At 42.4% G+C, this 23,942-nt stretch overlaps 1 protein-coding gene across 1 annotated transcript in view; it reads left to right on the top strand.

The window, feature by feature from the left end:
• Nucleotides 1-13,732, top strand: part of ephb2b (eph receptor B2b) — a 162,791-nt gene extending 149,059 nt beyond the window's left edge. Inside the window, 9 exon segments of the mRNA XM_056273628.1 lie at nt 821-929; nt 1,491-1,558; nt 3,231-3,353; nt 3,518-3,765; nt 7,528-7,743; nt 8,661-8,810; nt 11,180-11,373; nt 12,442-12,597; nt 13,624-13,732. Coding sequence (XP_056129603.1) covers nt 821-929; nt 1,491-1,558; nt 3,231-3,353; nt 3,518-3,765; nt 7,528-7,743; nt 8,661-8,810; nt 11,180-11,373; nt 12,442-12,597; nt 13,624-13,732 — 1,373 coding nt within the window.
• The last annotated feature ends 10,210 nt before the right edge of the window (nt 13,733-23,942 follow it).

Genomic DNA, 23,942 nt, shown 5'->3' with positions numbered 1-23,942 from the left:
TATGTTCATCTTACCTCAGAAAGTCTGTTTACAACTATTGTGAACGTAAGGGAATGTTTCACTGCCACAGAATTCCTATAAAATCCTTCTTAGTCACATTCTGTCAGTATTAGTATTAAAATATAATGTAGTAAATTGTAGAGTGGGAATGATATTGTTAATCTTAGAAAGTACTGAGAAGACAAAAACAGTTGTGGGGCAGAGCTGTTTAGTAGTTATCATGTCTCAGGCTGTAAAAGCTGTGTAGGCTATACTGTACAGGATCCAGAAGCAAGCACAGCTTCAGTGATTCCAGTATTCACAACTGCTTTTTCACATGTTTGAGTCAAGATACAGTTGTAGTGCGGCGGAGGGAGAAGTGATGGTGTGCCTGTGTGTGCTCACTGAGTAGCTGGAGTCTCTTTGCTTGGCTGCATGACCAGGCTGGGTCTCACCCAAACATGCTCTCTTCTGGCCCCACACACCGTCTGCCAGATGATGGGCCATATTCCTGGCAATTGAGCGCACTCGGTTTAGAGAGCATTTTGTGTAGCCAATCAGGATGCCAAGATACCCATTGGTACACCAGGCCGTATGTCTGTCTGTCACCCATTGCTCCCTCAGATGCCTGGCCATATGTTTCAGCTTGTGACTCTGTGTGTTTGTGTGTGTGTGTGTGTGTGTGTGTGTGTGTGTGTGTGCATGTATGTGTGCATGTGTGTGTGTGTGTGCGCGCGCATGTGTGTGTGTGTGTGCCCCTTATTAACAGAGTCTAATAATTATAACCTGCAAATTATTCAGATTCTGATCTTTCTGATTCATCTGCCTCTCTTCTGAACAGAGGAGTACAACACGAGCATTCAGGAGAAACTGCCCCTCATCATTGGCTCAGCAGTTGCCGGCTTTGTCTTCATCATCGCAGTCGTTGTCATCATCATCGTCTGTAACCGGTGAGTCGGTCCTGTGCCAGCCTGTTTTAAATGCCCACGAGCCATATGTTTATAAAACATCTGCACAAGCTGTCTAAAGTAGACAGACACTTTAGCCCCTCAAATTTATTGCCTTTTTACGATGTGGTTATATGGACTCATGTGGCTTGTTAAAGGTGCGATTTATAGATAGACACGGGCCATCCCCAGGTATTGGCAGGGTACAGTAAAATAATTTGTTATGTTACCACCCTTGCTCTTGCTTATCATATAACCATCTTGACGACAGCATAGGCAGCCATGCACATGAAACCTGAAATTCCTCAAAATGTGAGAATCTAAGAAAAAAACCAGGTAATAGATCCAAAGATTTTGATATCTGACAATGCTGGAAGTGTGTGGCTTCGACAGGAGTCCACACTGGTGGATCCTTAAGAAGGGTCTTTCATACATAGCCCTTTCTCTGCTGGAATCAAAGGCTGCTTGTCGTCTTTTGTCAGTTTGAATGACTTTGAGCCGCATCAGACCCGCCCGGTTTTTGTCACCTGGGCCGGAGCTACAGCTATTTTGTCTTTTTCCCAGAAGGCGTGGCTTCGACAGGGCTGAGTCGGAGTACACAGACAAGCTGCAGCACTACACCAGTGGCCACAGTGAGTAGACAAACCTCCCTATCATGCACACCTGTCACCATGACAACCATCTCACACAGTCATCTCCGTGGCTTATGTTCAACTCTCTGCTGTCTCATACACCTGTCTCCATGGCTACCACCTTGCATGCTGGTGTCCTTGGCTGCAGACTAGCACAGTGCCCCCACCCACCCCCTTACCCACTCCCATCTAATCAACACCACAAAAACAGACAACCCCCCCCACACATACACACACACACACACACACACACACACACAATCTTTTCTGCTATTTGAGTCTGCTAACTGAAAGGCTGGATTTACTTTATCATAACCACTGTTCAACTGTGTGTGCTGCACATCATCACATTGCATAGTCAACAAAGTCTATTGTCGAAATAGGTCAGACCTGGCTTGTGCTATAAAGTCATTAGCATGCAAATGCCACATAAGGCATTTGCCATTGTTAAAAAATTGAAACGGCTTGACGTATAAATGGCATTTCTCAATGTATGAGAACTATGATAGAAATGCAGAAATGATTTCAGGAGATGGATCCAAGAAGAAGCTATTTACTCATGGTTCTAGCCATGATACAATGGCATATCGCTGTCCCCTACCTTGGTTAAAAGCAACTGATATATTTTCAGCCTAAGCCTATGTCCCAATAGTAACTGTTTATTTGTTTTTGAAATTACTCCATGTTACTCCTTTTCTTCAGTCAATTTCCCTTTTTAATGGTGGCAGGTTTCTCAAAATAATCCAGTCACACGCTGACCTCTGTTCAGAGCTCCTTTCTGCCAGTTTGTGGTTTGGTGAGCAGCATGCCAGAAAGAGGCTTGGGCATTTCACAGCTATTAGGACAAACAGAAGCCAAGGTTTGCTGTGTGTGTTCCATCCTCACATCAGTCAAGGTTCAATGTCTGTCCCTGTTTGTGGCAGTGTTTCCCATCCATGAGCGGGTGGTCTCTTGGACAGCACTTTAGCTTGGGCAGAATGTGCAGGGTTCTGATAATGGGGGGAGTTTAGCCAAAACAGAGATCCTTTCCATCTGTTCATCGCTACTACACACTTCTTGAGTTTAGTATGCCAGGTTTTAGGGCTGTGTGCATGCTCCCCTCGACCTCGGTCTGAAACAGCCAAAGCATGGGCACAGTATCCATTCAGCAAGCCTCAGGCCAGATGTGGAAGTGAGAGCTGAATAATCGGATTTAAAACCTGGGACACTTAAGTCCCTGAACATTTAAAGGCCACCTTAAGCCAATTTCCCTGGCATTGGGGCTTAGGATAGCCAATTTATTTCTCGGGGCAGAGCTGAGCGATGCTGATATAGTACCTGGGTTGCTCCCCTGGGTGCTAATAGCACTATGACTCGCAAGAGTTCGTATATACATTAACCTGCCTTATCACTGCTAAGGCTGCTGAGAACCCCTATATCCATGGTCACTGACTACAATAAAGAAGTGATCATGAAGCCTAATCGTAACCGCTGTTTCTAAATACACTATACTCATATTGTGTCTTTTCAATTTCAGCCACTGACTAACAAAATGTCAAAAGAAGATATTGCATGACTGCGAAGGAATGTAATGATGCAATTTTAATTAAATGTGAATTTGCCCGTCAAGCATGTCAGAGTTCTTGTGTGATTGTGTGAATCAGATATTATAGTGTCTCTTTCTTTTTCCAAGTGACTCCAGGAATGAAGATTTACATTGATCCGTTCACATATGAGGACCCTAACGAGGCTGTGAGGGAGTTTGCCAAGGAGATTGACATCTCCTGTGTGAAGATTGAGCAGGTCATTGGTGCAGGTAATGGGAAATCACTGACTGAAAAAGTGGAAAAAATGAAGAAAAAAAAAAAGCAAACTAGTATGATTGTTGTTATTGGTTTCCAAATGTAAATGGGTTGCAGGGAAAATCTATTCTCAGTGTTAAACAATGCTATTGCTGCGTCTGTGTCACTTCCTTCTCAGGAGAATTCGGGGAGGTGTGCAGTGGCAACCTGAAGCTCCCGGGTAAAAGGGAGATGTTTGTGGCCATAAAAACTCTGAAATCTGGCTACACAGAGAAGCAAAGGCGTGACTTCCTGAGCGAGGCCAGCATCATGGGCCAGTTTGACCATCCCAATGTCATTCACCTGGAAGGTGTGGTCACCAAAAGCAGCCCCGTCATGATAATCACAGAGTTCATGGAGAACGGCTCTCTGGACTCCTTCCTGCGAGTGAGTAACTAGATTAACTCACATTAGTCACCGTCTCAGATGGCTCGCTATTATGTCTGACGGGGTTTAACTTTGACCGTTCAAACACAGGCAGAGAGCAGTAAACACCTTGTGTGGGCAGTGATAGCATACACATACACACATACAATAGACATAGACAAAGACACATTTCTATTGAGCGAATGCAGTTCAAGAGAACATTAGTATTCAGAGCATTAATCATGTGTAATTCCTATCTCTCTGCTTTGGTTAATATAGCGTCCATCACCAATTCCTCAGAGGTATCCTTCTCTCTTTGCAATCACACTCCACTATTAATGCTCACATGTCTGTCTTGCTTAATTATTGGTTGACGTTCAACTTCTTGGGAGTACAGAGTTGAGCTTGGCTTGACAGTTTCTGAGGTCTATAGAGTTTAGTTGCTCTTCGATATGTCTTTTGCTTTGTATTTTCACCACAGTAAGCCACCACTCAGCTGCACATCATGCAGTATACTGACACATGTAGCAACTACATACTTATTTTTTTCCACACTTCATTCTAAACCCCCCCCCAAAAAACATAATAAAGCAATCACAACTTCGTTATATTTCACATTTGAATAATCCAACTTCCAAAGGCGACATTCCAGAGAAGTCACCCTCATCCCCATGCTCAGCTAACATAAATAATTCACATCATTTGCAAGAGTTAAAATGAAGTGTCAGATGTTTGAAAATGAAGTTGGCTATGAGATGAGAAGATGTTGCTGTCACACAATCCCGTGCTGTCTGTTATATCATGTCAGTGGAATAAGAACATTTCTCCACTAATATGGCTGGCTCTTCACATGCTTTCATTCCCACTAATTGGTCTCATCGTGTTTCTGGACTGTGCAGAAAAGAGCTGCTGATTTATGGAAATTGGAAATACATAATCTGTGGCAAAATAAACATTCTTTCTTATTCGGACTTCAAAAAATATGTCAGGAACCATTTATTACCCATGATTTATAGAGTATATGCATATGCAAGCTACAAAGCTCTTGCTAAGGCTAACAAGTTTTCAGTCAAACTACTTATTGATGGGAAGGTTTAAACAGAAAATAGTTAACTTGTGAGAACATTTTATGCATTGCAAGTACAATGCAATGCCATTGTGTTAAAGATGTACATTTTCACATTATTACTAATACTGTGGACTAAAACAAGTACAATGGAGGTGCCAAATGAGCTTCCCAAATACACCAAATTCATAATTTAACTTTGAACTAGTTTCCAATTTTACAAAAAAAAGAAAATTTAAAAAAAGGAAATTTTGCAAAAAAAAAGAAAAATTATAATAATGACCTGTGATGGCCTGGCTCCCTGTCCAGAGTGTCTCCCCGCCTGCCGCCCAATGACTGCTGGGATAGGCTCCAGCATCCCCGCGGCCCTGAGAGCAGGCTAAGCGGCTTGGATAATGGATGGATGGATAGTTTACAATTTTATCTTTTCTTATTAATTGTATCATTGCATTCAGTTTGATGTATTCTCCAGCAGCCAAGTTTACTTAATATGACACTTGCAGATTATTATACAAAATCATTCAGTACTTGGCAGAACTTCTCAAGACAAAGAAATAAATATTATAAACGCTATGAAACTTTTTCCTTTGTGAATTGTGCAGATCATAAATATCTTCTAGAAAGAAAACACTTGTCAGTGTAAAGCTCAGGGTACTGTTGGGGGGTGCGAGGGGGGTCGTCCAGAAACAGCATTTGCATTTTGGCTCTGACCTCGGAGACACAAAGCACCCTTGAATTTGATCAGTTACTGCAGGGTGCGTGTTTGTGTCTATGTGAAGATGTATGCTAAACATATTTGACAGCAGTTTTTATTCAAAACAACAAAGAGCCTCTGCGGCACCTCACAGTGACAGATTATGACAGTGTTTGCTGACAACGTCAAAGCCTCCCAAACACAAAGCTGTTATGTCTGTTCTCTTAAGAAAGCTTGGTCTGAAGGGGGGGGGGGGTTACCATGATATCTGTAGTCTGTACCGAGCTACCTGCCCCAGCATCGTCTTTCCTGCTGCTCCGGCAAAAAAAAAAAAAAATGCAGGAAAAAAGGGGGGTACGTTGGATTGACAAAGAAGGCCATCACTCACGGTAACTGGAGATAACAAGAGGCAAGTTAAGTTTTAAGCGAACAAAAGTATTTATTTGGCATAAAACATTTGATAGAGCTCATACCTTGGTTTATAGAGCAGTACAAATACCGCAATTTATTTTCCAATACCCACTTTCTGCTAACCTGACCTCATCGACTTTGGAAGGATCTCACCAATTAAAGTATATGCAAACACTATGCAGGGATTAGGAGGCGATGTGTATTTGTGAGGAAGGTTTCAGCCTCATGAATAAACCATGCAGCTTAATTTGCTGTGGTATATAAGGAGGAGCAGCCTCAACGTGAGGAGAAGGCTCCTCTTGGCTAATGAGCTGCAAAGTCTTTGGAGGAGAGACAGACAAGAAGTGTGGTCACACGGACCGTTAACATGGCTGGCTGGATATTCTGCCAAGCTCAGGCCTTGATTGCTCATCTTCCAAAATCTCCACCCATCCCCTGCCGGGGCCACCAGGCTGAGCTTTTCCGTCTGTCCACACCCAGGCCCATGCTCTCATGCCCGGCGATCCTCAGGAATCCTCTGTGTTTGCTGGGCCTCATGGTGGGTGGTGGCGAGAGTGCAGGTGTGCACAGTTGGACGGCACAGCTGCACGGCAGCTCCAGACGCTCCCTACACATGGGGTAAAGCCCTCACCAAACCATGGAGGGGAACAGCTGTAGACAGCCAGCCAGACCCAGCTTAGTGTGGCCCAGCCCTGTTGCGCCTAGAACAATGCACGCCATTACTGACAGGTCAAACTTGGTGGGCAAGTGCGCCACTACTGGTGTGGAATTGGGAGTACTTTTAGGAGGCCCCATGCTGGTGAATGCTCTTTAGAGAGGTGAAGTAATACTATCCTGCATGAAAGCAAAGGGGGATGGAGTCCCTGTGTCATCTCTTGTTAGGAGACTTCTGAAACAGCATGCTTTGTCAGTAGACACTGTGCAAACAAGCACCGCTGCAGCCAAGGTGAAAAAATGATAATAATGAAAACAACAACAATAGTAATAGAACATTTTGAGGTGCGCATTTCTAAAATGGAGACTTAAAAAGAAATTCAACAAAACAATAATATACATAGAGTATATAAAAAAGACTTAAAAATTTTTAAAAAATAGAAAATATCCTTCGAGTTGAGTGCAATGTATGAATCCTCTTTTGGATAATATGTAAACAGTGGAGTTGAGAAACCAATGCCATATTTTAATGTGATATATATGTATTCATGTGTTTATTATTGGGCAGCATGGTAGCCCTGTGGTTAGCGCTGTCACCTCACAGCAAGAAGGTCCTGGGTTCGAACCCCAGGGTTGTCCAACCTTGGGGGTTCATGCCAGGTCGTCCTCTGTGTGGAGTTTGCATGTTCTCCTCGTGTCTGCAGTGGGTTTTCTCCATGTGCTCCAGTTTCCCCCACCATCAAAGAAACGTGCATGTTAGGGTTTATACTCTCATCTGTGCCCCTGACCAAGTCAATGGGAAAAGAACTGGAGTTGGTCCCCAGCATTGCATGAAGGTGGCAGCCCACTGCACCTGGCGACACAGATCACAGCTAGGATGGGCTAATTTGCAGTAACCGAATTTCTCCAAGGGGATTAATAAAGGAAACTTAATTTAATTACCTATTTATTCCCCCAGCAAAATGATGGGCAGTTCACTGTGATCCAGCTCGTGGGCATGCTACGTGGAATAGCCTCAGGTATGAAGTACCTCTCCGACATGAACTACGTCCACCGTGACCTAGCCGCCCGCAACATCTTGGTCAACAGCAACCTTGTGTGCAAGGTGTCAGACTTTGGACTGTCGCGTTTTCTGGAGGATGACACATCGGACCCCACCTACACCAGTGCTCTGGTAAGAAACAATGTCCTCAGCATGCCTGGCATGTGCCTATTCCCCCCCCCCCCCCCACACACACACACACACAGAAACTTAGGGCCACTGGTATTTTGCTTTTATCAGCATGTAGCACTAGATAGATATGGTAAGTGGTAAATGGACTGCATTTATATAGTGCTTTTTTCTAGTCTACTGACCACTCAAAGCGCTTTACAATGTATGCCTCACATTCACCTATTCACACACACATTCATACAGTGATGGTGGAGGCTGCCATGCAAGGCGCCAACCTGCTCATCAGGAGCAGTTGGGGTTCAGTGTCTTGCTCAAGGACACTTCGACATGCTTTCTGGAAGCGCTAGGGATGGAACCAGCAACCCTCTGATTACTAGACGACCCGCTCTACTTCCTGAGCCATGCCACCCCATATTATATGCGATGTTGGGCAACAAAAATGTATTAAAGTGCTTACAGATTAATTTTACCATTAGATCCATTTTCCCTTAGCTAAACAAAGGTTTAAACACAGATTTCACACAAAAATCCCCCTACACTCAACAGAGAGATAATTTCAATTATTTGACATTCAATTTGTGTTACTTTTCTGTGACAGAGGGTTTATCTAAAACTATAGAAAAAAATCCCTGATGTAGAGAAGCCCACTTATCTGGTCTCAGGAGGTTTGATTGAATATCAAGGTTAGATTGCTACACCTTTTTTACCTGTTCACCCCCTCTTCCTCCGCTTCATGTTCCTGTATTTCATGTCCCACACTTCCCTGCCAAGGGTTTTGTGTTGGTCTCCATCGCCCAGTGTGGGTTACATTTGGCATTGTTGCCGTGAATCCTCTCTAGAACCAGGACACTGACGGTCAGGTTTCATTCTTGCTTCTCTCTCTGAGCTCATGTCCCTCCCTCCTTTATCATTCACAGGGAGGGAAGATCCCCATCCGATGGACTGCCCCCGAAGCTATCCAGTACCGGAAGTTTACCTCCGCCAGTGATGTGTGGAGCTACGGAATCGTGATGTGGGAAGTCATGTCCTACGGAGAAAGGCCTTACTGGGACATGACCAATCAGGACGTATGTATTTGCACAGGCTGCAGCCGTTACTGTCATGGTTTTTAACTCTGTGGTCATCTTCCCCTCAAACAAATTTTGCATATCAAACAATGGTGCCTACGGCTATAAGCCTTATTGAGCTATGGCCAGTCAGAATGTACCTGCTTAACTAGTCTACCATCATTATTGTAATTGTTTTTGAACTTCGAACCTTCTTCTTCTCCTCCTTTTGAACAATTAATCATTATATATTGACACTTTTTCTCTTCCTGAATTCCATTAGAGCCTTGAACGCAGTAGACATTCATTTTGCCATTGGATCCACTTTCCCTTTGCTAAACAAAGGCTTAAACACACAGATTTCACACGAAAATCCCCCCACGCTTAACAGAGGGAGATAATCAGATAATTTGAAATGCACGACACCACTCAGCAGAGTATCCCTGCTCTTGACTGGAGCCTCCATTTCCTAGCTCCCTCTGGGTGGTGAAGAAGAGAGCAAATTATGGGGGGAGAGATAATGAAAATAGTTTGAAATTGAAAGTGTGAACGCTAATGTGCTAAGAGGGACTGAGGACCTCAACGGTTATCTTATTAGCAGCTCCAGATAGTGTTTCTGCTCCATCGGGGTCCTCGTTTGAAGGTCTCATGAATGAGATTAATCTGGGTCTGAATGGAGCTCCTTTAATGGCCCCTGATAATGAGCAAGGGATTGTGGGTCCTCGTCAGAAGTGTCCTTCGGGTTGTTCCACTCTGTTAGCCATGCACCACCTCTGTGTCCCCCTCTATCAACAACATTACTGTGCACCGAGAGGTAGGAACCAGCACTATCTTTAGGTGGTTTTTATAAAGGAGGCATTAAATACTTTGAAAAGGCCACTGATGCCAGATAGAGATGAAGCCACTGCTGAGAGAGGGCAAGAGGAGCTTGCTAAATTATTGGCATGAAGCAGATGTCATGAGAGAATCAGCCGATGAGTATAACACAATCAGGTCCAGTCTAGAAATGTGGTGGTGATTTCTTTATTCCAAGGGGAGAAATTGTACCTTTCTATAAATGTATATGTGTCTTGTATGTTTATGCAGCACATACAATTCTTTTTGCCATTGACCTTCTTTTTCCCCCTCTGGCAATGACACTCGTTGCAAATTAAAACAGTCACCGTGAGAAAGGCGTAGATGATCTAGTTAGAGATTCATTAAGGGAGCAGTCGTTAAACCAAAACACACATTAATCCATTATCAGTACCAGTATCAGTGTAAGGTCCTTCTCAAACTACACATGCTCTTTTGTGAACATAGTTATTGCTTCACTAAAACTTAAATATTATTCAACAACCCTCCTCCAACAGATTTGCCATATGCTAGGAGCATCTACACCAGTGGTTCATAAAACGTTTTCCCATCACTGACTCCAAACAAGTCTTCTAAAAGATTTTTTTCCCCTTGTCCTCAATATGGGGAGTTTGTTAGTACTGTTGTTCTTAATTAAGAATTAAATAGTGTCAGGGGCGTCCAGGTGGTGTGGCGGTCTAATCTGTTGCCTACCAACATGGGGATCGCTGGTTCGAATGCCTGTGTTACCTCCAGCTTGGTTGGGCATCCCTACAGACACAGTTGGCCGTGTCTGCAGGTGGGAAGCCGGATGTGGGTATGTGTCCTGGTCACTGCACTAGCACCTTCTCTGGTCGGTCAGGGTGCCTGTTCAGGGGGGAGGGGGAACTGGAGAGAATAGCGTGATCCTCCCACGTGCAAGGCCCCCTGGTGAAACTCCTCACTGTCAGGTGAAAAAGAAGTGGCCGGCGACTCCACATGTATTGGAGGAGGCATGTGGTAGTCTGCAGCCCTCCCTGGATTGGCAGAGGGGGTGGAGTAGTGACCGGGACAGCTTGGAAGAGTGGGGTTTGGCCAAATACAATTGGGAGAAAAAGAGGGGGGAAAATAAAAAAAAAAGAAAGAAAGAATTAAACAGTGTCACAGTCTACAATGCACATGGAGAGACTGCATTGTAGTTGCTATCGGGACAAAACCTCGATAGTGTCCACTAATGGTATATACATTTTCACTAGTGCAGTGAATATTCTTTGAACGATTCACTTTTCCATCTCTAATTACATTAAGTGCTAGGCTGTTTCAATTTAGTGGAAGTTAACAAAGCATAATTTTGTTGGGGACCCTCTTGCACCACACGGAGTACCCCTGAGGGAGCCTTTAGCCTACATTGACAGCCAGTAGTCCAACATATACAATATACCACACATTCAGAGCACTGATAGAGCCCGAGAAGATGCTTTACAATATGATTTTACTCTCTCCAACATATTTGTTGCTCCACTTCTCCCTCGTAGAGCCTCATAGCGACCCTTAGAGATCTGTATCTCCCCTTGCAGGTGATTAATGCCATAGAGCAGGACTACCGGCTGCCACCACCCATGGACTGTCCCAGTGCCCTGCACCAGCTCATGCTGGACTGCTGGCAGAAGGACCGCAACAACCGTCCCAAGTTCAGCCAAATTGTCAACAACTTGGACAAGATGATCCGCAATCCCAACACCCTGAAGGCCATGACACCATTGTCTTCGGGGTAAGTTGCAAATATATTTGAGCAAAGTATGTGGCTTACACAGGTTGGCCTGCCAGCACCTTTAGCTCAATAAGTTGGGGCCCTTGTACTGCCAGGCTTTAGAGGTTTAGGGTTAGAAACCCACGATGACCACCAAAGCAAAATAGCATGTAAAGTCATGATACAGTAAATTTGTTTGGATTAAAAGAGACCACCAAATGGTACATAGTGTGCTACTTATGAATGGACACAACTTTTTTTATGTCTCAGGTGCCATCTTTTCTCGTTCACTCATGGTTCTGTGTGTGTGTGTGTGTGTGTGTGTGAGAGAGAGAGAGAGAGAGAGCGAGAGAGAGAGTGTACAGTATGTGTTGTATATTGTCTGCACAGGCATTCCACTTCACATGGCTTGGAATTTAACATGATTTCACATTGATGCAGATAAAATCTAGAACAATCTATTGCAACTGATTTCCTGTCAATGTAAGGACGGCCCTCCTCCCTGACAGGAAATGTGTGCTTTTGGTGCAGTGCCATCTGTGGGGCAGTTCACGTTCGCCCAACACAGTGTCTTGTTTCTCTTGGCGCCAAGTGGTTATATAAATGCAAGCCATTTGGTTTGACAGATCAAATCCTTCCCATGAACGCTTTAGGCAAAATCTTGAATTGAAGCAGTTGCACAATTTTCTAAACAAAAACATTTTGAAGCCTCTCTGCTCTGGGTGTTAGTTTCTTTTAAGAGCCAGGGCTTACTGATTTCCATTATCCCTGTCTGTGCTTTGTGGCGGGGCACACAACCAAGGACCAGATTTTCCACAGACATTGGGTAGATATATTGGCTCCCCAAAGCCTATCACTTCATTTGGAAGGCAATCTTAATCAGTTTGGAAAATATTGGCTCATGAATAAGACGAGAAGGAGCCTTTTGTATTGCTGTCTGGCCTTTTGAACATTTGCTGTATTGTATTAACTCATTTCTGAGTCATACACAAGCGATCATAATTAACTTTGATGTCTTCCAATCAACAAAGTTCAGAGAGAATCAGTGTTATTTTGTTTGTGTATATTTGTGTCTCTCTCCCCTCCCAGTGTCCACCTCCCCCTCCTGGACCGTAGTGTCCCGGACTTCTCCAGCTTCAGCACGGTGGACGAGTGGCTGGACGCCATCAAGATGGGCCAGTACAAAGACAACTTTGCCAGTGCCGACTTTACTACTTTTGATGTGGTGTCCCAGATGACAATGGAGTAAGTTCCCGTTATCTCCAGTTTACCTGGTTCTGGGAGAGAGATGGAGATAGGGTGGGTGGGGTGATGATGATGACAATGGTGATTAGAGGCGGTTTTGTTGTTTAGAAGGGTCCCACCTAATCCTAAAACCCGTTCAAGTGCCAGGCCCCAGCCCTGGCTCATCGTAAACCCGACTTTGACGGCACTGCATGGAATTAGCAGGTCGTAACGTTGCAGTGGAAAGGCCAAGGAGCAGGCACAATGGCTCCAAGCTATAACAAGAGCTTTTTACTCTGTGCCATGTGTTTACCAGGCTTCCCTTAAACCCAGGTTAAAGGATTGAAATGAGAATATGCATGGCTGTGCAGGACATTCAGAGAGAGAGAGAAAAAAAAATCTGTGGGTTTAATCGTCTAAAGAATGCCACCTAGGGTCAAAGACATTTTCTGCAGCTGTTTATTAAATAGGAGAGTCTCTGTTTCACCGGCTGCCTCCAGCTAAGAATCTCACCTTTAAAAATGTACCTGAACAAGTGTGCATGCTTTTAATTATTTATGTGACAAAGAATGCTTTTTTATACCCACCATATCTTAATGTGGAGAAGAGACAAAAATGTCATTGTCTTAAAGAGGCTGAGCAATATAGCATGAGTAAGTGATCATTTCTGGAGCTGAGAGGAATTTACTGACACTAATATCTTGCACTGTTTTGTAAGAAATGGTATTTCTGTGTCAGATCTGGGTCAAAAAGTCATTTGATTAATAGCATTTGTTCTTGCCTGCTTGGAATACAATATGATTTGGTTTTCTACCTTATTAGGACAATTTGTGCAGTGCCAAGTCAGTTGTCTGCAACAGAAAGAGTAAACTCAGTTGTCTTTCTGGCACTCATTTCACTGCAATATTAAACCATCTCCATTCATCTGGCATCTATAAACAATAAATCAAACTTTTTGAAAGGTATTCGCTAGTTCACTTAGTTCTCATCAGTGGTAAGGTACAAAAATCCTGACTCACAAAAATTGGCATCTGTCTCACACCACAGCGACATCCTGAGGGTGGGTGTGACGTTAGCGGGCCACCAAAAGAAGATCCTCAACAGTGTCCAGATGATGCGGGCGCAGATGAACCAGATCCAGTCCGTGGAGGTTTGACCTTCCCCAGGCAGAGCAGAGGGGAAAAAAACGGGTTTTGGGATGCTGGTCTCTGGGTGCGGAGGATGGAGTGGATGCGTGCGTGTGTTTTTATTTTTCTGTGTGTGTGGGTGTGCGTGCGTGCGTGCGTGCGCGTGTGTGTGTTCACCTGTGCTTCCTACCAGGCTAGCGGTCCTCCCCAGATCCTCTCTCCACCCCTCTTCTCCTTTTCCCCTTCACCCAAAGTCTCTCCTCGTGCCCACTGCATCAGCTCTGGAGGATTGTGGGAGGCAAATCCATGTGATAAGAAGTCAGAGGACCTGCGACCACCCAAACTTGAAGCCAGGAGCATGGGAGGTTAGAACTGACCAGCAACACAATTTTTCAATCTTCCATTTTTTTTTTTATGTTGAAGGGTTTATTTTTGTTTTTATTTTGGTTTTTCGTTTTGAGAAATTTTGTAAAGAATTTTTTAAAGGAAAAAAAATGCTAAGAAGGCAAGGAGTCTATATAGATGTATAGATGATATATAAGGTTGTACACTAGATGAACTGAGTAGGAAAGCTACCCTTTAAAAGGGCAAAAAGAAATCAAGAAAAGTTGAGGAGACAAGACCAATCTTCTCTAAAAAGGCTCGGATATCTTCTTTGCCGTTTTCGTTTTGGACATCTTGAGGAAACGCAATTCTCTTTTGCCTAGCGAGAGGCAAAATGCAGAAGAGACCAAGGAGCCTAACTTGCACTCCCAACCCTTTCCATAGGAGGAAAAAAAATTGAAACCCATGTAATGGACATCTTTTTGAGATAGACCGCTGCCATAAACACATTCATTCAGACTCTTTGCAAATTCAAATCAACACTCGAAAAAGAAACTCCTTCGCATTGCAACTGATTTTTTTTTTTTGTTACTGTGTGAAATTTTGTGATGAAGATTCCCTTTCACCGTTCTTCCTCTCACTATAGACAATATCTTTCCTCAGTGAAAACTTCACAGCCTGCCAAATGGACCTACTTCCCTTTGCACCGCAGTCATTATTCTGTACATATCAAATGCATTTGACACACCGTAAAAAGATATGACCTGAAAATAGATGCTACAACTGTAATTATTCAGGAATAATATTAAAAAAAAAGAAAAAAGAGTTGACCTTTAGCATGACAAGAGGGGGGGATATATTTGTTGTCACCACTAGGTTTTTTTTCTTTATTTTTGCAAAAATGTTAGTTGTGGATTTTGAGGGGAAAAAGAAAACAAAACAATAAACACAATACTTCAGTAGATACCTAGAGAAAGGATCAAAGTTTTAGAGTGAATCTCCCTCCACTGTTTACATAGAAGGACTTCCTGCACATAAAGTATGCCGTGTTATAGCATTTCCCCATGTTTTGTAACTGCACCATGTGAGAATGTGTGTGTGTGTATGTTTTAGTGTGTGGGTGTACGCGTGAGTGCGTGTATGTGCGTGTGTGTGTGTGAGTATGATCAGGTGTGTATGCATGCAGATGTGCATGCCGTTTGTGTCTGTCTGTGCATACGTGCGCACGCAGACTCCTAAATGTTTGTGCACAAGTGTGCGAGGTGTGCACCAAACAGTTGCTCCTAAATCATCGAGGCTGGTGTTTTCATAGCATGCTGAGTGAGTGATTGATTTCACAGTACTTTGATTTACTGTAATTACTAGAACTGTTCTGTCAGAGCTTGGATTTGACCCACTTTACAGAGTATAATGTGCTTACATTATATTTAGTGTTTTTTCTTCTTCCAGAGGTTTCCTTTTGAAAAAAAAAATTATGGTGAGGTATTGAGGTTTTGATACTACATGGTCAATTCACACATAATCATGAGCTTTCACAGCCAGACAGATATTGAACTCTAAAATAAAAATGCAATGTGTCATATAATTGCTTTTATTGATATTTTTGATTTATTATTATTATTATTATCATTATTATTATTATTATTATTATTATTATTATTGTTGTTGCTATGATTAATATTATCATTAGGGTTTTCCACACGGAGTCTTCTGTTTGACACCCAGAAAACTCTTTGGATCTTCCATCTTCAATTTGATTTTTTTTATTATTTGATTTTTTTTTTTTTTATGAATAATGTTGGTGCACAAAACCATGTACATAAGCAGGGCACTGCCCTGCGGCAGGTTTGTGTTTTAATTTTATAGACAATATATTTACATTTATTGTATGGTTTTCTGTGAAAAGTAATGTCTGATGAATGGAGAGCTGTCAATCATCGTTTGTGTTGTCATGGGCAATGGAGTGAATGGGTTCTGGGCGAAAAGAGATTCAGACGGGGGTTTACAATAGAGAGCGAGCAAGCTCTTTGAACCTCAATACTCCCTAAAGACTACAAATGGTGAAACACAGGGTTCACAAACACAGCCAATAAATTTTATCAGCACTGCAGAGGTCCTACAGGGCTGAGCCGATGAGACGGAGACCGAGCGCCGTGCAGCCCTGACAGCCAGAGACAGACATCTAGCTGTGCTCCATCGGTCAGACGTGTCCAGCCAAAGCGGAGGGTATTTCATGCTGACTCAGGCAACTGTGTCCAGGCCACTTTTATCACCTTGATTACATGCCTATCAATCGGCTGTCCACCGCTCCCATTGAGCTCCACGGTTGCTTTCAGCAGTTGTTTGCTATCACTTTGCCAGTATGAAATGCAGCAACAGCAGCATGCAAACTGGCTCTAATAGATAAATAATCTTGAATCAGTGGGCTGGTTGTTATTTGTCCTTCCCTGGCAGGTGGTGAGTGTACATACCATTGGTTTTGTCAAAAAAAAAAGGGTTCATCAAGACTGGGCAATGCTTCCGTAGCTACATGTGTCCTCAGATATCATGCTGTGTACCTGGGCTCGTAGTACTTCTTCCACACGGTGCCACCATAATGAGTATCAGCAACAAGGTTCTGGGTAAAGAAAGTGCGATAATATTATATATGTGATAACTTCAACTAGTGTCCCACTGCCATCCCATGTTTTATCCTCTGCAGCTATTTGAAGGTGTAAATACAGGCAGGGGATGTAGGGGATCTCCGTTCTTCTAATGCTGCATTTCCACTCCTTCCTCTGCTTCATCATCCCCCCCTCTTTTCTTTTCCATCTGCCGTGTAACACATCACAACTAATATTTCATTGAGAGATTTATTACATGTGAAGGCGGAGAAGGAGAATTACAAACACTGTTAGCTTGTTAGTCATAGCTGAGAGGCTGGCGAGAATCGACGCTATGACCCATATGCCACCGATGCCAGCGAGCGTTTTACTTCTGAATAAAGCTCAGTCTCTCTTTCCCTTCATTTCCTAACACTGAAAATATTCAACAGCACATCGGTGTTGTTTAGTGAGGCGCTTGTAGTCTGAGTCAGTGTGCTGTCACATGGCAAAACAAAGTCGATCATCAAGAAAAACAGTTGTGATTACTTTCATTCAAGAAGCAAGGCAGAGGGCGGACGTTGGAGACAGACCCAAGGCTTTGCACTATCTGCTTTGAAGCTCATTAAGACGCTTGTCCTTGTAAACTGCCAAGACAGTGAGATATTAATCAAGTGATTATCCTTGAACTGTGCATCGAGTAGCTGTTTGAAACATTCATTCACTTTCAGCGAGTGAGGTGTGGTGGACATATTAATCAATGGGCATCTAAGTCTGGCAAGGCGGAATTTACTCTTTGCTGCATACTCTACATATTCTGCAGCTATTAAGAGAATAGCCTTGTTGAATTCTTCCTGATAGGGTAGCTTTTGCGTGCTTGAAATTTTTTTGATAAGGAATGTAGTTCATAAAAACCTTTTGACTGGACGTGGGGTGTCTTAACAGAAAAGTTGAAAACCATTGCGTCAAGCATTTATTGAGGTTATCTTTTGAATTTGTGGGCACGGAACAATTTTGTTGAGATCTGTGCCTGTTCATCTTGAGCAAGGAGCAAGAGGGAGAAAAGATGGCCATGCTTCTCGAATTTTTTCAGTCCAACAAAGTCTAAGCCATGAAAAAAAAGCCCTGTGAGCACTCCAATCCAACAATTGACAAGTTAAAATTTTACACAGTCAAAAACATAACGTTAATACGTGTTGTATGTCTATCATTGTGATCTTATTTGTGAAATGAAATGACTTCTTACGCAATGCAAATTACGTATGTGTCAGTGTTGATCATGCTTTTTCAGCCTACCCAAAATCTGACAATTAAGTCAAATTTTAAGATGACTGTAATTGAGTTGAGGTGGAAATCAGTCGGTTTCTATCTTTGCCATGGTCATATATTGCAATGGTAATATTTTTTGTTAAGTCAAGTTCAAGATGAATAAATATGGCAAGGTAGTCATGCCTCAGTTGGCTTATTTCAACCCTTCAATGCAATTCCGACAACTGCTTTTTACATTCATATTTCACAACAGTTGTCATGTTATTGTATCATTTCATTATAGTGGGAACGACTGCATAACACCACTTTTCAAATTCCATAAAAAGCAGTGTTTTACATATGCAGATACCGTATCATTCGTGGTCATGAGATCACGGTGATCTAGTTTCACATCCCAAATGGCCATTTCATGGATGCATATTTGTTGCCATTACATTCGATGGCTCATTTTCCAAGGAAATGAGCAGATGTTTTTGAGGCAAAGCAAAACCAGTTTGAGTTGTTGGTTCAACTATATATCTGAGTGCAGAGATGTCTACTGTCAACTGCGTGCCAATTTTTGAAGGATGGAGGAAAACTGTTAACTCTCAATGTTACTGTTACATGATAGTGTGCATAAACACAGACTGTGCCCGGCTGTACCCAGTGGGCTGTTTTTGAACGCCACCCAAATTTGGTCAGAACAGAAGCCTGCATGGCTTCCTTTGTGGCAGGCACTTGAACATAGAAAATGGCTCCTGTTGATTGTCCCCGGCATAACAGTGCCAGAGCTCCCTCTGCTGCTGCGGTGGTCAAAAGTAGTTTCCATGAGTGATATTTACACTATTACAATTCTATCTGGTGCCATAATCCAACGATATGTAATGGCAGAGGAGGTGTTTTTTTTTCCCCAGTGTCTTGCGAGAGGACACTTGGACAGGACACGGGGCTTTTGCTTGAACGGAGCCTCTGACCCTGCGGTTAATGGAAGGTCTTTATAACCACTAGGCACCGCCCGCTACTCCATGTCCCCTATCACCCAATGCTCTCCTGTGTTGCCCACCTCTGCCCCTGAACCCTGCACTGCCACTCTAGCTGTTGGGGAGCAGGCAGGGGATTCCCATGTGTTACCCTTGCCCGCTGTAGCCCGGTGCTGGTTCAGACCACTGTGACTTAATGTGGGAGATCCTGTATTTCTGTATAAATGTATATTGACTGTAACCCTGTGAATGATGTAACAATTTCATTATTTGTAATATTGTCATTGGTTTATTTTCTAAAAATGGAAAGCCCAACTCAACTCTCCTCAATAAAAAAGAGATCTGTTATTACCCTGTTTTGTTTTTTTTGGTATGTTTGTTCAATTCCATTATAACTGTTATAAAACAGTGAATATAGATGGTGTAGCATATCTCAGTTTTTCATGTCATTTTCCCCTTTAGATGCCTCATTGACCTCTCTAACTTGGGGTTTAATCATCAAGAAAGTCAGTTCATCACCACTGATAATGCTAAAGAAATGGGAGTGATGGGGCATAAAGATAAAAGAGTTGAATTGATTTTTTTTTCTCTTCAGAATTTTTGATAATTAAACCCCCCCCCCCCCCACTCAGATCTTGGGAGAAAAAAAGGGATGAAAAATAAATCTGAACATCCATCCATTATGATTTAAATACCAGTATTTCTGTTTCACTATTATGTTGTACGATAATATGTTATATATTATATTGATATAATCACATAATAATAAGATAAAGAAGAAAATGCCATTTTGCAGTATGAATATAATTTGTGGATTTTTGTTATTATTATTGTTATAACCAACCACTGCATTTACTGAATGCTTTGCTTTTGGAGATTTTGATAAAAGTGGCCATTTTTTGTCAAAATTACAACCTTGACTAATATGATTTTGTTTTTAACTAAAGCACAAAACTTGCTTCCAGAAATTATCATAGGCTAATTAAGAACTCGAAGTATGTGTAAAACTGAGGGCATTAAAGTTGCTCTTTATCTGAAAGAAGTAAAGGCACCCTCGACTGAGCCGACCACACTCACCACGACCACACTCTCGCAGCACTATGAGACAATTACAGTAAAGATAAGCATTTACCGACCGCCAAACATAAACAAGAACTCAAATATATCCTGCTGATTACAGAAGACAGCATATTGGAGGGGAAAAGCTGAGGCAAACCTCGATTGTTCCCCAGTGCTATGCTAGCACTTAGCCCTCACAGGGTATTGCCGAGCCAGACTACTGCGCATTGTTCTGCGGTTTTGTGTCATAAGTGATTTGACCACTGCGCCGTGCCTCCAGAGCCTGAGGTTTCTGAGCGGAGGTCAGGCTCCTTTCACCCTCCTCCGAGGTTTTTGAAACCTCATTAGCAGCGGACGTGCGAAAGGCTTGCAGACCTCGACGTGACCTGCCGGAGAGTGGCGTGTGTGTTAAAAGGCTTACCTTATGAGCAAGAGAGGCTGAAGGCATTCGGGAGTTCAGTTGGGAGACCCCCGCTGACACGCTAAAACCTTGTTGGCCTCCGATCCCGACCACCCGTAACTGGCGCTAACGTTTGGATAACTGCGGTAATTTCGGGCCCGGCGCGGGTTGCCATGGGAACAGGTCAGGAAACGTTTGTCGTCTTGAATTCTGTTGATTATAATGCGCAGCTGAGGACGGAAAGATGGGTTTGAGGTTTTGCAAAGGAGATTACGGCACCGTGTAATTTGATATTTTACATGCTCGACAGAGGTTTGTTTTTTTTGTTTTTTTGTTTTTTTTTCCTTCTGGGTCATGTTGCAGGGACCTTCGGTATTCCCGCCCAAAAAATCAGGTCTTAAATAGACGGCAGCTGTTGAAAGTAGCTTTAATAAAACCAGCGCCCCCAGCCAAACTAGCCCTGAATACGTAGCTAACATTATATTATGCCAGTATTTGACCCGTTGATAAAGAATATTTTGCCTGGCTGGGGAATCTCTTATTTCAAAGGCTCTTCTGCTATAGCTCAGTGGGTCAAGCATGGCACTTGAGGTAAAGAGTTCACGTCCACCGGGACAGCACACACACACACACACACACACACACACACACACACACACACACACACACACACACACACACACACACACACACACACACACACACACGGCATGAAAATTGAAAAGCACTCACCTACACACACACACACACAGACAAACACACACGGCATGAAAATGTTTAAAAAAAACACACACACACACGGCATGAAAATGTTAAAACACCCCCCCCACACACACACACACACACAGCACTAACAGAAAAACACGCCCATTAACAACAGCACTGATTTAAGTGATCATTCATCAGGTTAATTGGCCCTAGTTTTTCTGCCTGTATGTTGTAAATATGAAAACTTGCAGCTCGGGCAGCCCTTAGGACGAGAGACCCCTGTGGGATAGGGGCGAGGCGGGGGGGGGGGATGCTGCCAGGCAGCTTATCCACGATCAGTTGGGCCAGTCCCGGTCAGTAAGGAATCGTTCATAGGCACACACTGTTAGGAAAGACCTCCAAATGGGTCAGAATTGTCACATGCCATTTGCATCATGTCCATCTGACAGTATGATTGAAAGTGGAATTAAAATGAAATAAGACATTCAGATTCCACCAGGCATGGGGGAATGGATCTGCTTACCATACAAAAGCTCTTAATTGGCATGGAGTTGGGAACTTGGACCCCAGGAGCAAGGTTATTTGGAGACTTATGAGACAGTGGCTAATGCAGCACAGACCGCTACAGAGAGCCTTCGCTGGGATTGATGAAGCTATGCGTCCATGTAATGTGGACATGTGGGCTCAAAGATTGACGAACTACATTCAACCTTAACCGGACTCAGATTCTACTTAATGCACTCCAGCAGGTAAAAAGGACCAATATGTTAATATGGGACTTGGAGTGGAGGAATAATAAATAATAAATAGGTAAATTATGACTAGAACGATGACTAGTCATTCAATTCCCATCCAGTCTAGTTTTCCTCAGGGTGAAATTGCAGCAGGAAAAACGATATGATTCAAAAGTAGAGTCAGCTATCTAAAATGTAATATAATGTTCAGCACATGTTCAGCAAGATGTCAGCTTTTCAATTTGAATGACCATTTCAATAGGGTTTCTCCAAAACTGCCAACAAATGTCAGCATTGCAAGATTACGCATCAAATCAAATGATAATTAACAACAAAACAACAATTACAATAATAATACACTTAGATAAATGTTAATTTCTAAATTAAACGTGCCCAAACAAAACCAGAACATCATTGCACGCAAAAGGCCTCAATAAAACGTTAAGATTTGTGAACTAGCGACACATGTACAAAACTACGGTCAGCAGGATCTAATTTCGTTCTGGCTTCAGAAGGGAAACATCAAAGCTCAGACTGAGCATGGAAATAAAGATAGACCTAAACTCTGAAAGACTGCTTTTAAGAGACTCCCTAACCCTCTTTCTTTTATAATTTCCATCCGTTGGAGTTACACAACCCATGCTGATGCCACATTCAGTCAGGGGCTGGACTGGAGGGAATATCTCTGCCTTCATGCTGAAATCGTGAAATGTGTTTCACCCTGAGCTGCATCCTGCTCATCAGGATGAGGGTGATGCAGAGGGCACACAGTGAAGAGTTTGCTGCGAGGGCAAGCACAGGAAGCCTTGGCACATGATGGAAAGCCAGGCGCTGTGGAGGCGACAGGCCTGCATCTGACCTGCTATGTCTGACCCATATAAATGATGAACTCCAGCACCCCAGATACCTCTCACGTACCAAACACTGACAGCACAGACTGCCCATAATCAGTGAAGCAGCACCCATAGCCGCCATTTTGTCTCCTGCTATGCCAGATTTGGTTCGAATGAATCATGAAGTTAGTTATCATAATCCTAAAATGTTATTTTATTTTTTCGTTCCATTGAATATGTAAGTACAACCGAGTACATGCATTGTTCACAGGAAAACTATGATGGTAGAATAAAAGTACCAGAGCAAAGCTCTGAAGATGCTGAAAACATAGAGCTTGTGCGCCATCTGCTGGTGATATTATGTAAATTACCAAATTGAGGATTTTCTTGTGCAAAGGTGCAATGCATGCAATGTCAGACATGCAAAGGGGGTCAAATAACAATATTTTTAATGGGCAGTTTAATCAAACTATAATATAGGGCAATGTCGTAAATTCAGTTTATTCAATTGTATTCATTAAGCCTTAAATCAAATAACACAATGTGTAAATGGAATATGCTGAGAACATAATAGAAACATTATATTTACAAGTTGTAGAATGATATATGTTTTGCTCAAAGTTTTTTTTGGTTTTTTTTTACTGAAAAATTCCCAGTATAAAACACAGAAATAGAAAGAAAACAGTTAAACATGTATATAAATACAATCACAGAAAATAACAGGCAAAAAGAAGAAAAAAGTAACAAAATGTGAAGCAAATAAATAATCTAAAAGAATGTAGGCATATAAATGCAAGCAATGTAGCAGCACACACAAGCCAATTACAATACTAAATATACATATATCCATTGCTCATAGGTGAGATAGTCAAGTTCTCTATATAGGAAAGAAATGGACGCCAAACAGTAAAGAATTTTATTTAGACCCATGTAGTATATACTCAATGTTTTCAACTTCAGGCATGAGGAATACTTTATTTGTAATTTCACTTCATGCACTTGCTTACATGAAGTGAAATGAAATGTCGTTTGCCCCAGCCCACAGCAGTACAACACAAAGACAAAAAACACATCCAAAAACTACAAGAACACATATCCAAACTAACACATACTATATCAAAATCAAACAAAAAAAATCACTTCATGCCAACTTAAGAAACTGCATGAGATTGCCAATCAATTACAAATGTAGAACATCATTATTATAAAAATATAAAATGTTTCCTGTATACAGTCAACTACAATATATATCTTATAGCTGCAGCTGAAAAAAACCAAAAAAGCAACCCTTTTCAGTCAACTCTTTTAATTTACATTAACTCGGATTTTCAGGTATTTCTGGTTTCATCCAAATGTTGAATTTCACATGCT

This window comes from Lampris incognitus, chromosome 2 (genome assembly GCF_029633865.1).
Source record: "Lampris incognitus isolate fLamInc1 chromosome 2, fLamInc1.hap2, whole genome shotgun sequence".
Lineage (NCBI taxonomy): Eukaryota > Metazoa > Chordata > Actinopteri > Lampriformes > Lampridae > Lampris > Lampris incognitus.
The sequence above is the reverse complement of the archived record's forward strand: the minus strand, read 5'-3'. Positions and strand labels throughout refer to the sequence as shown.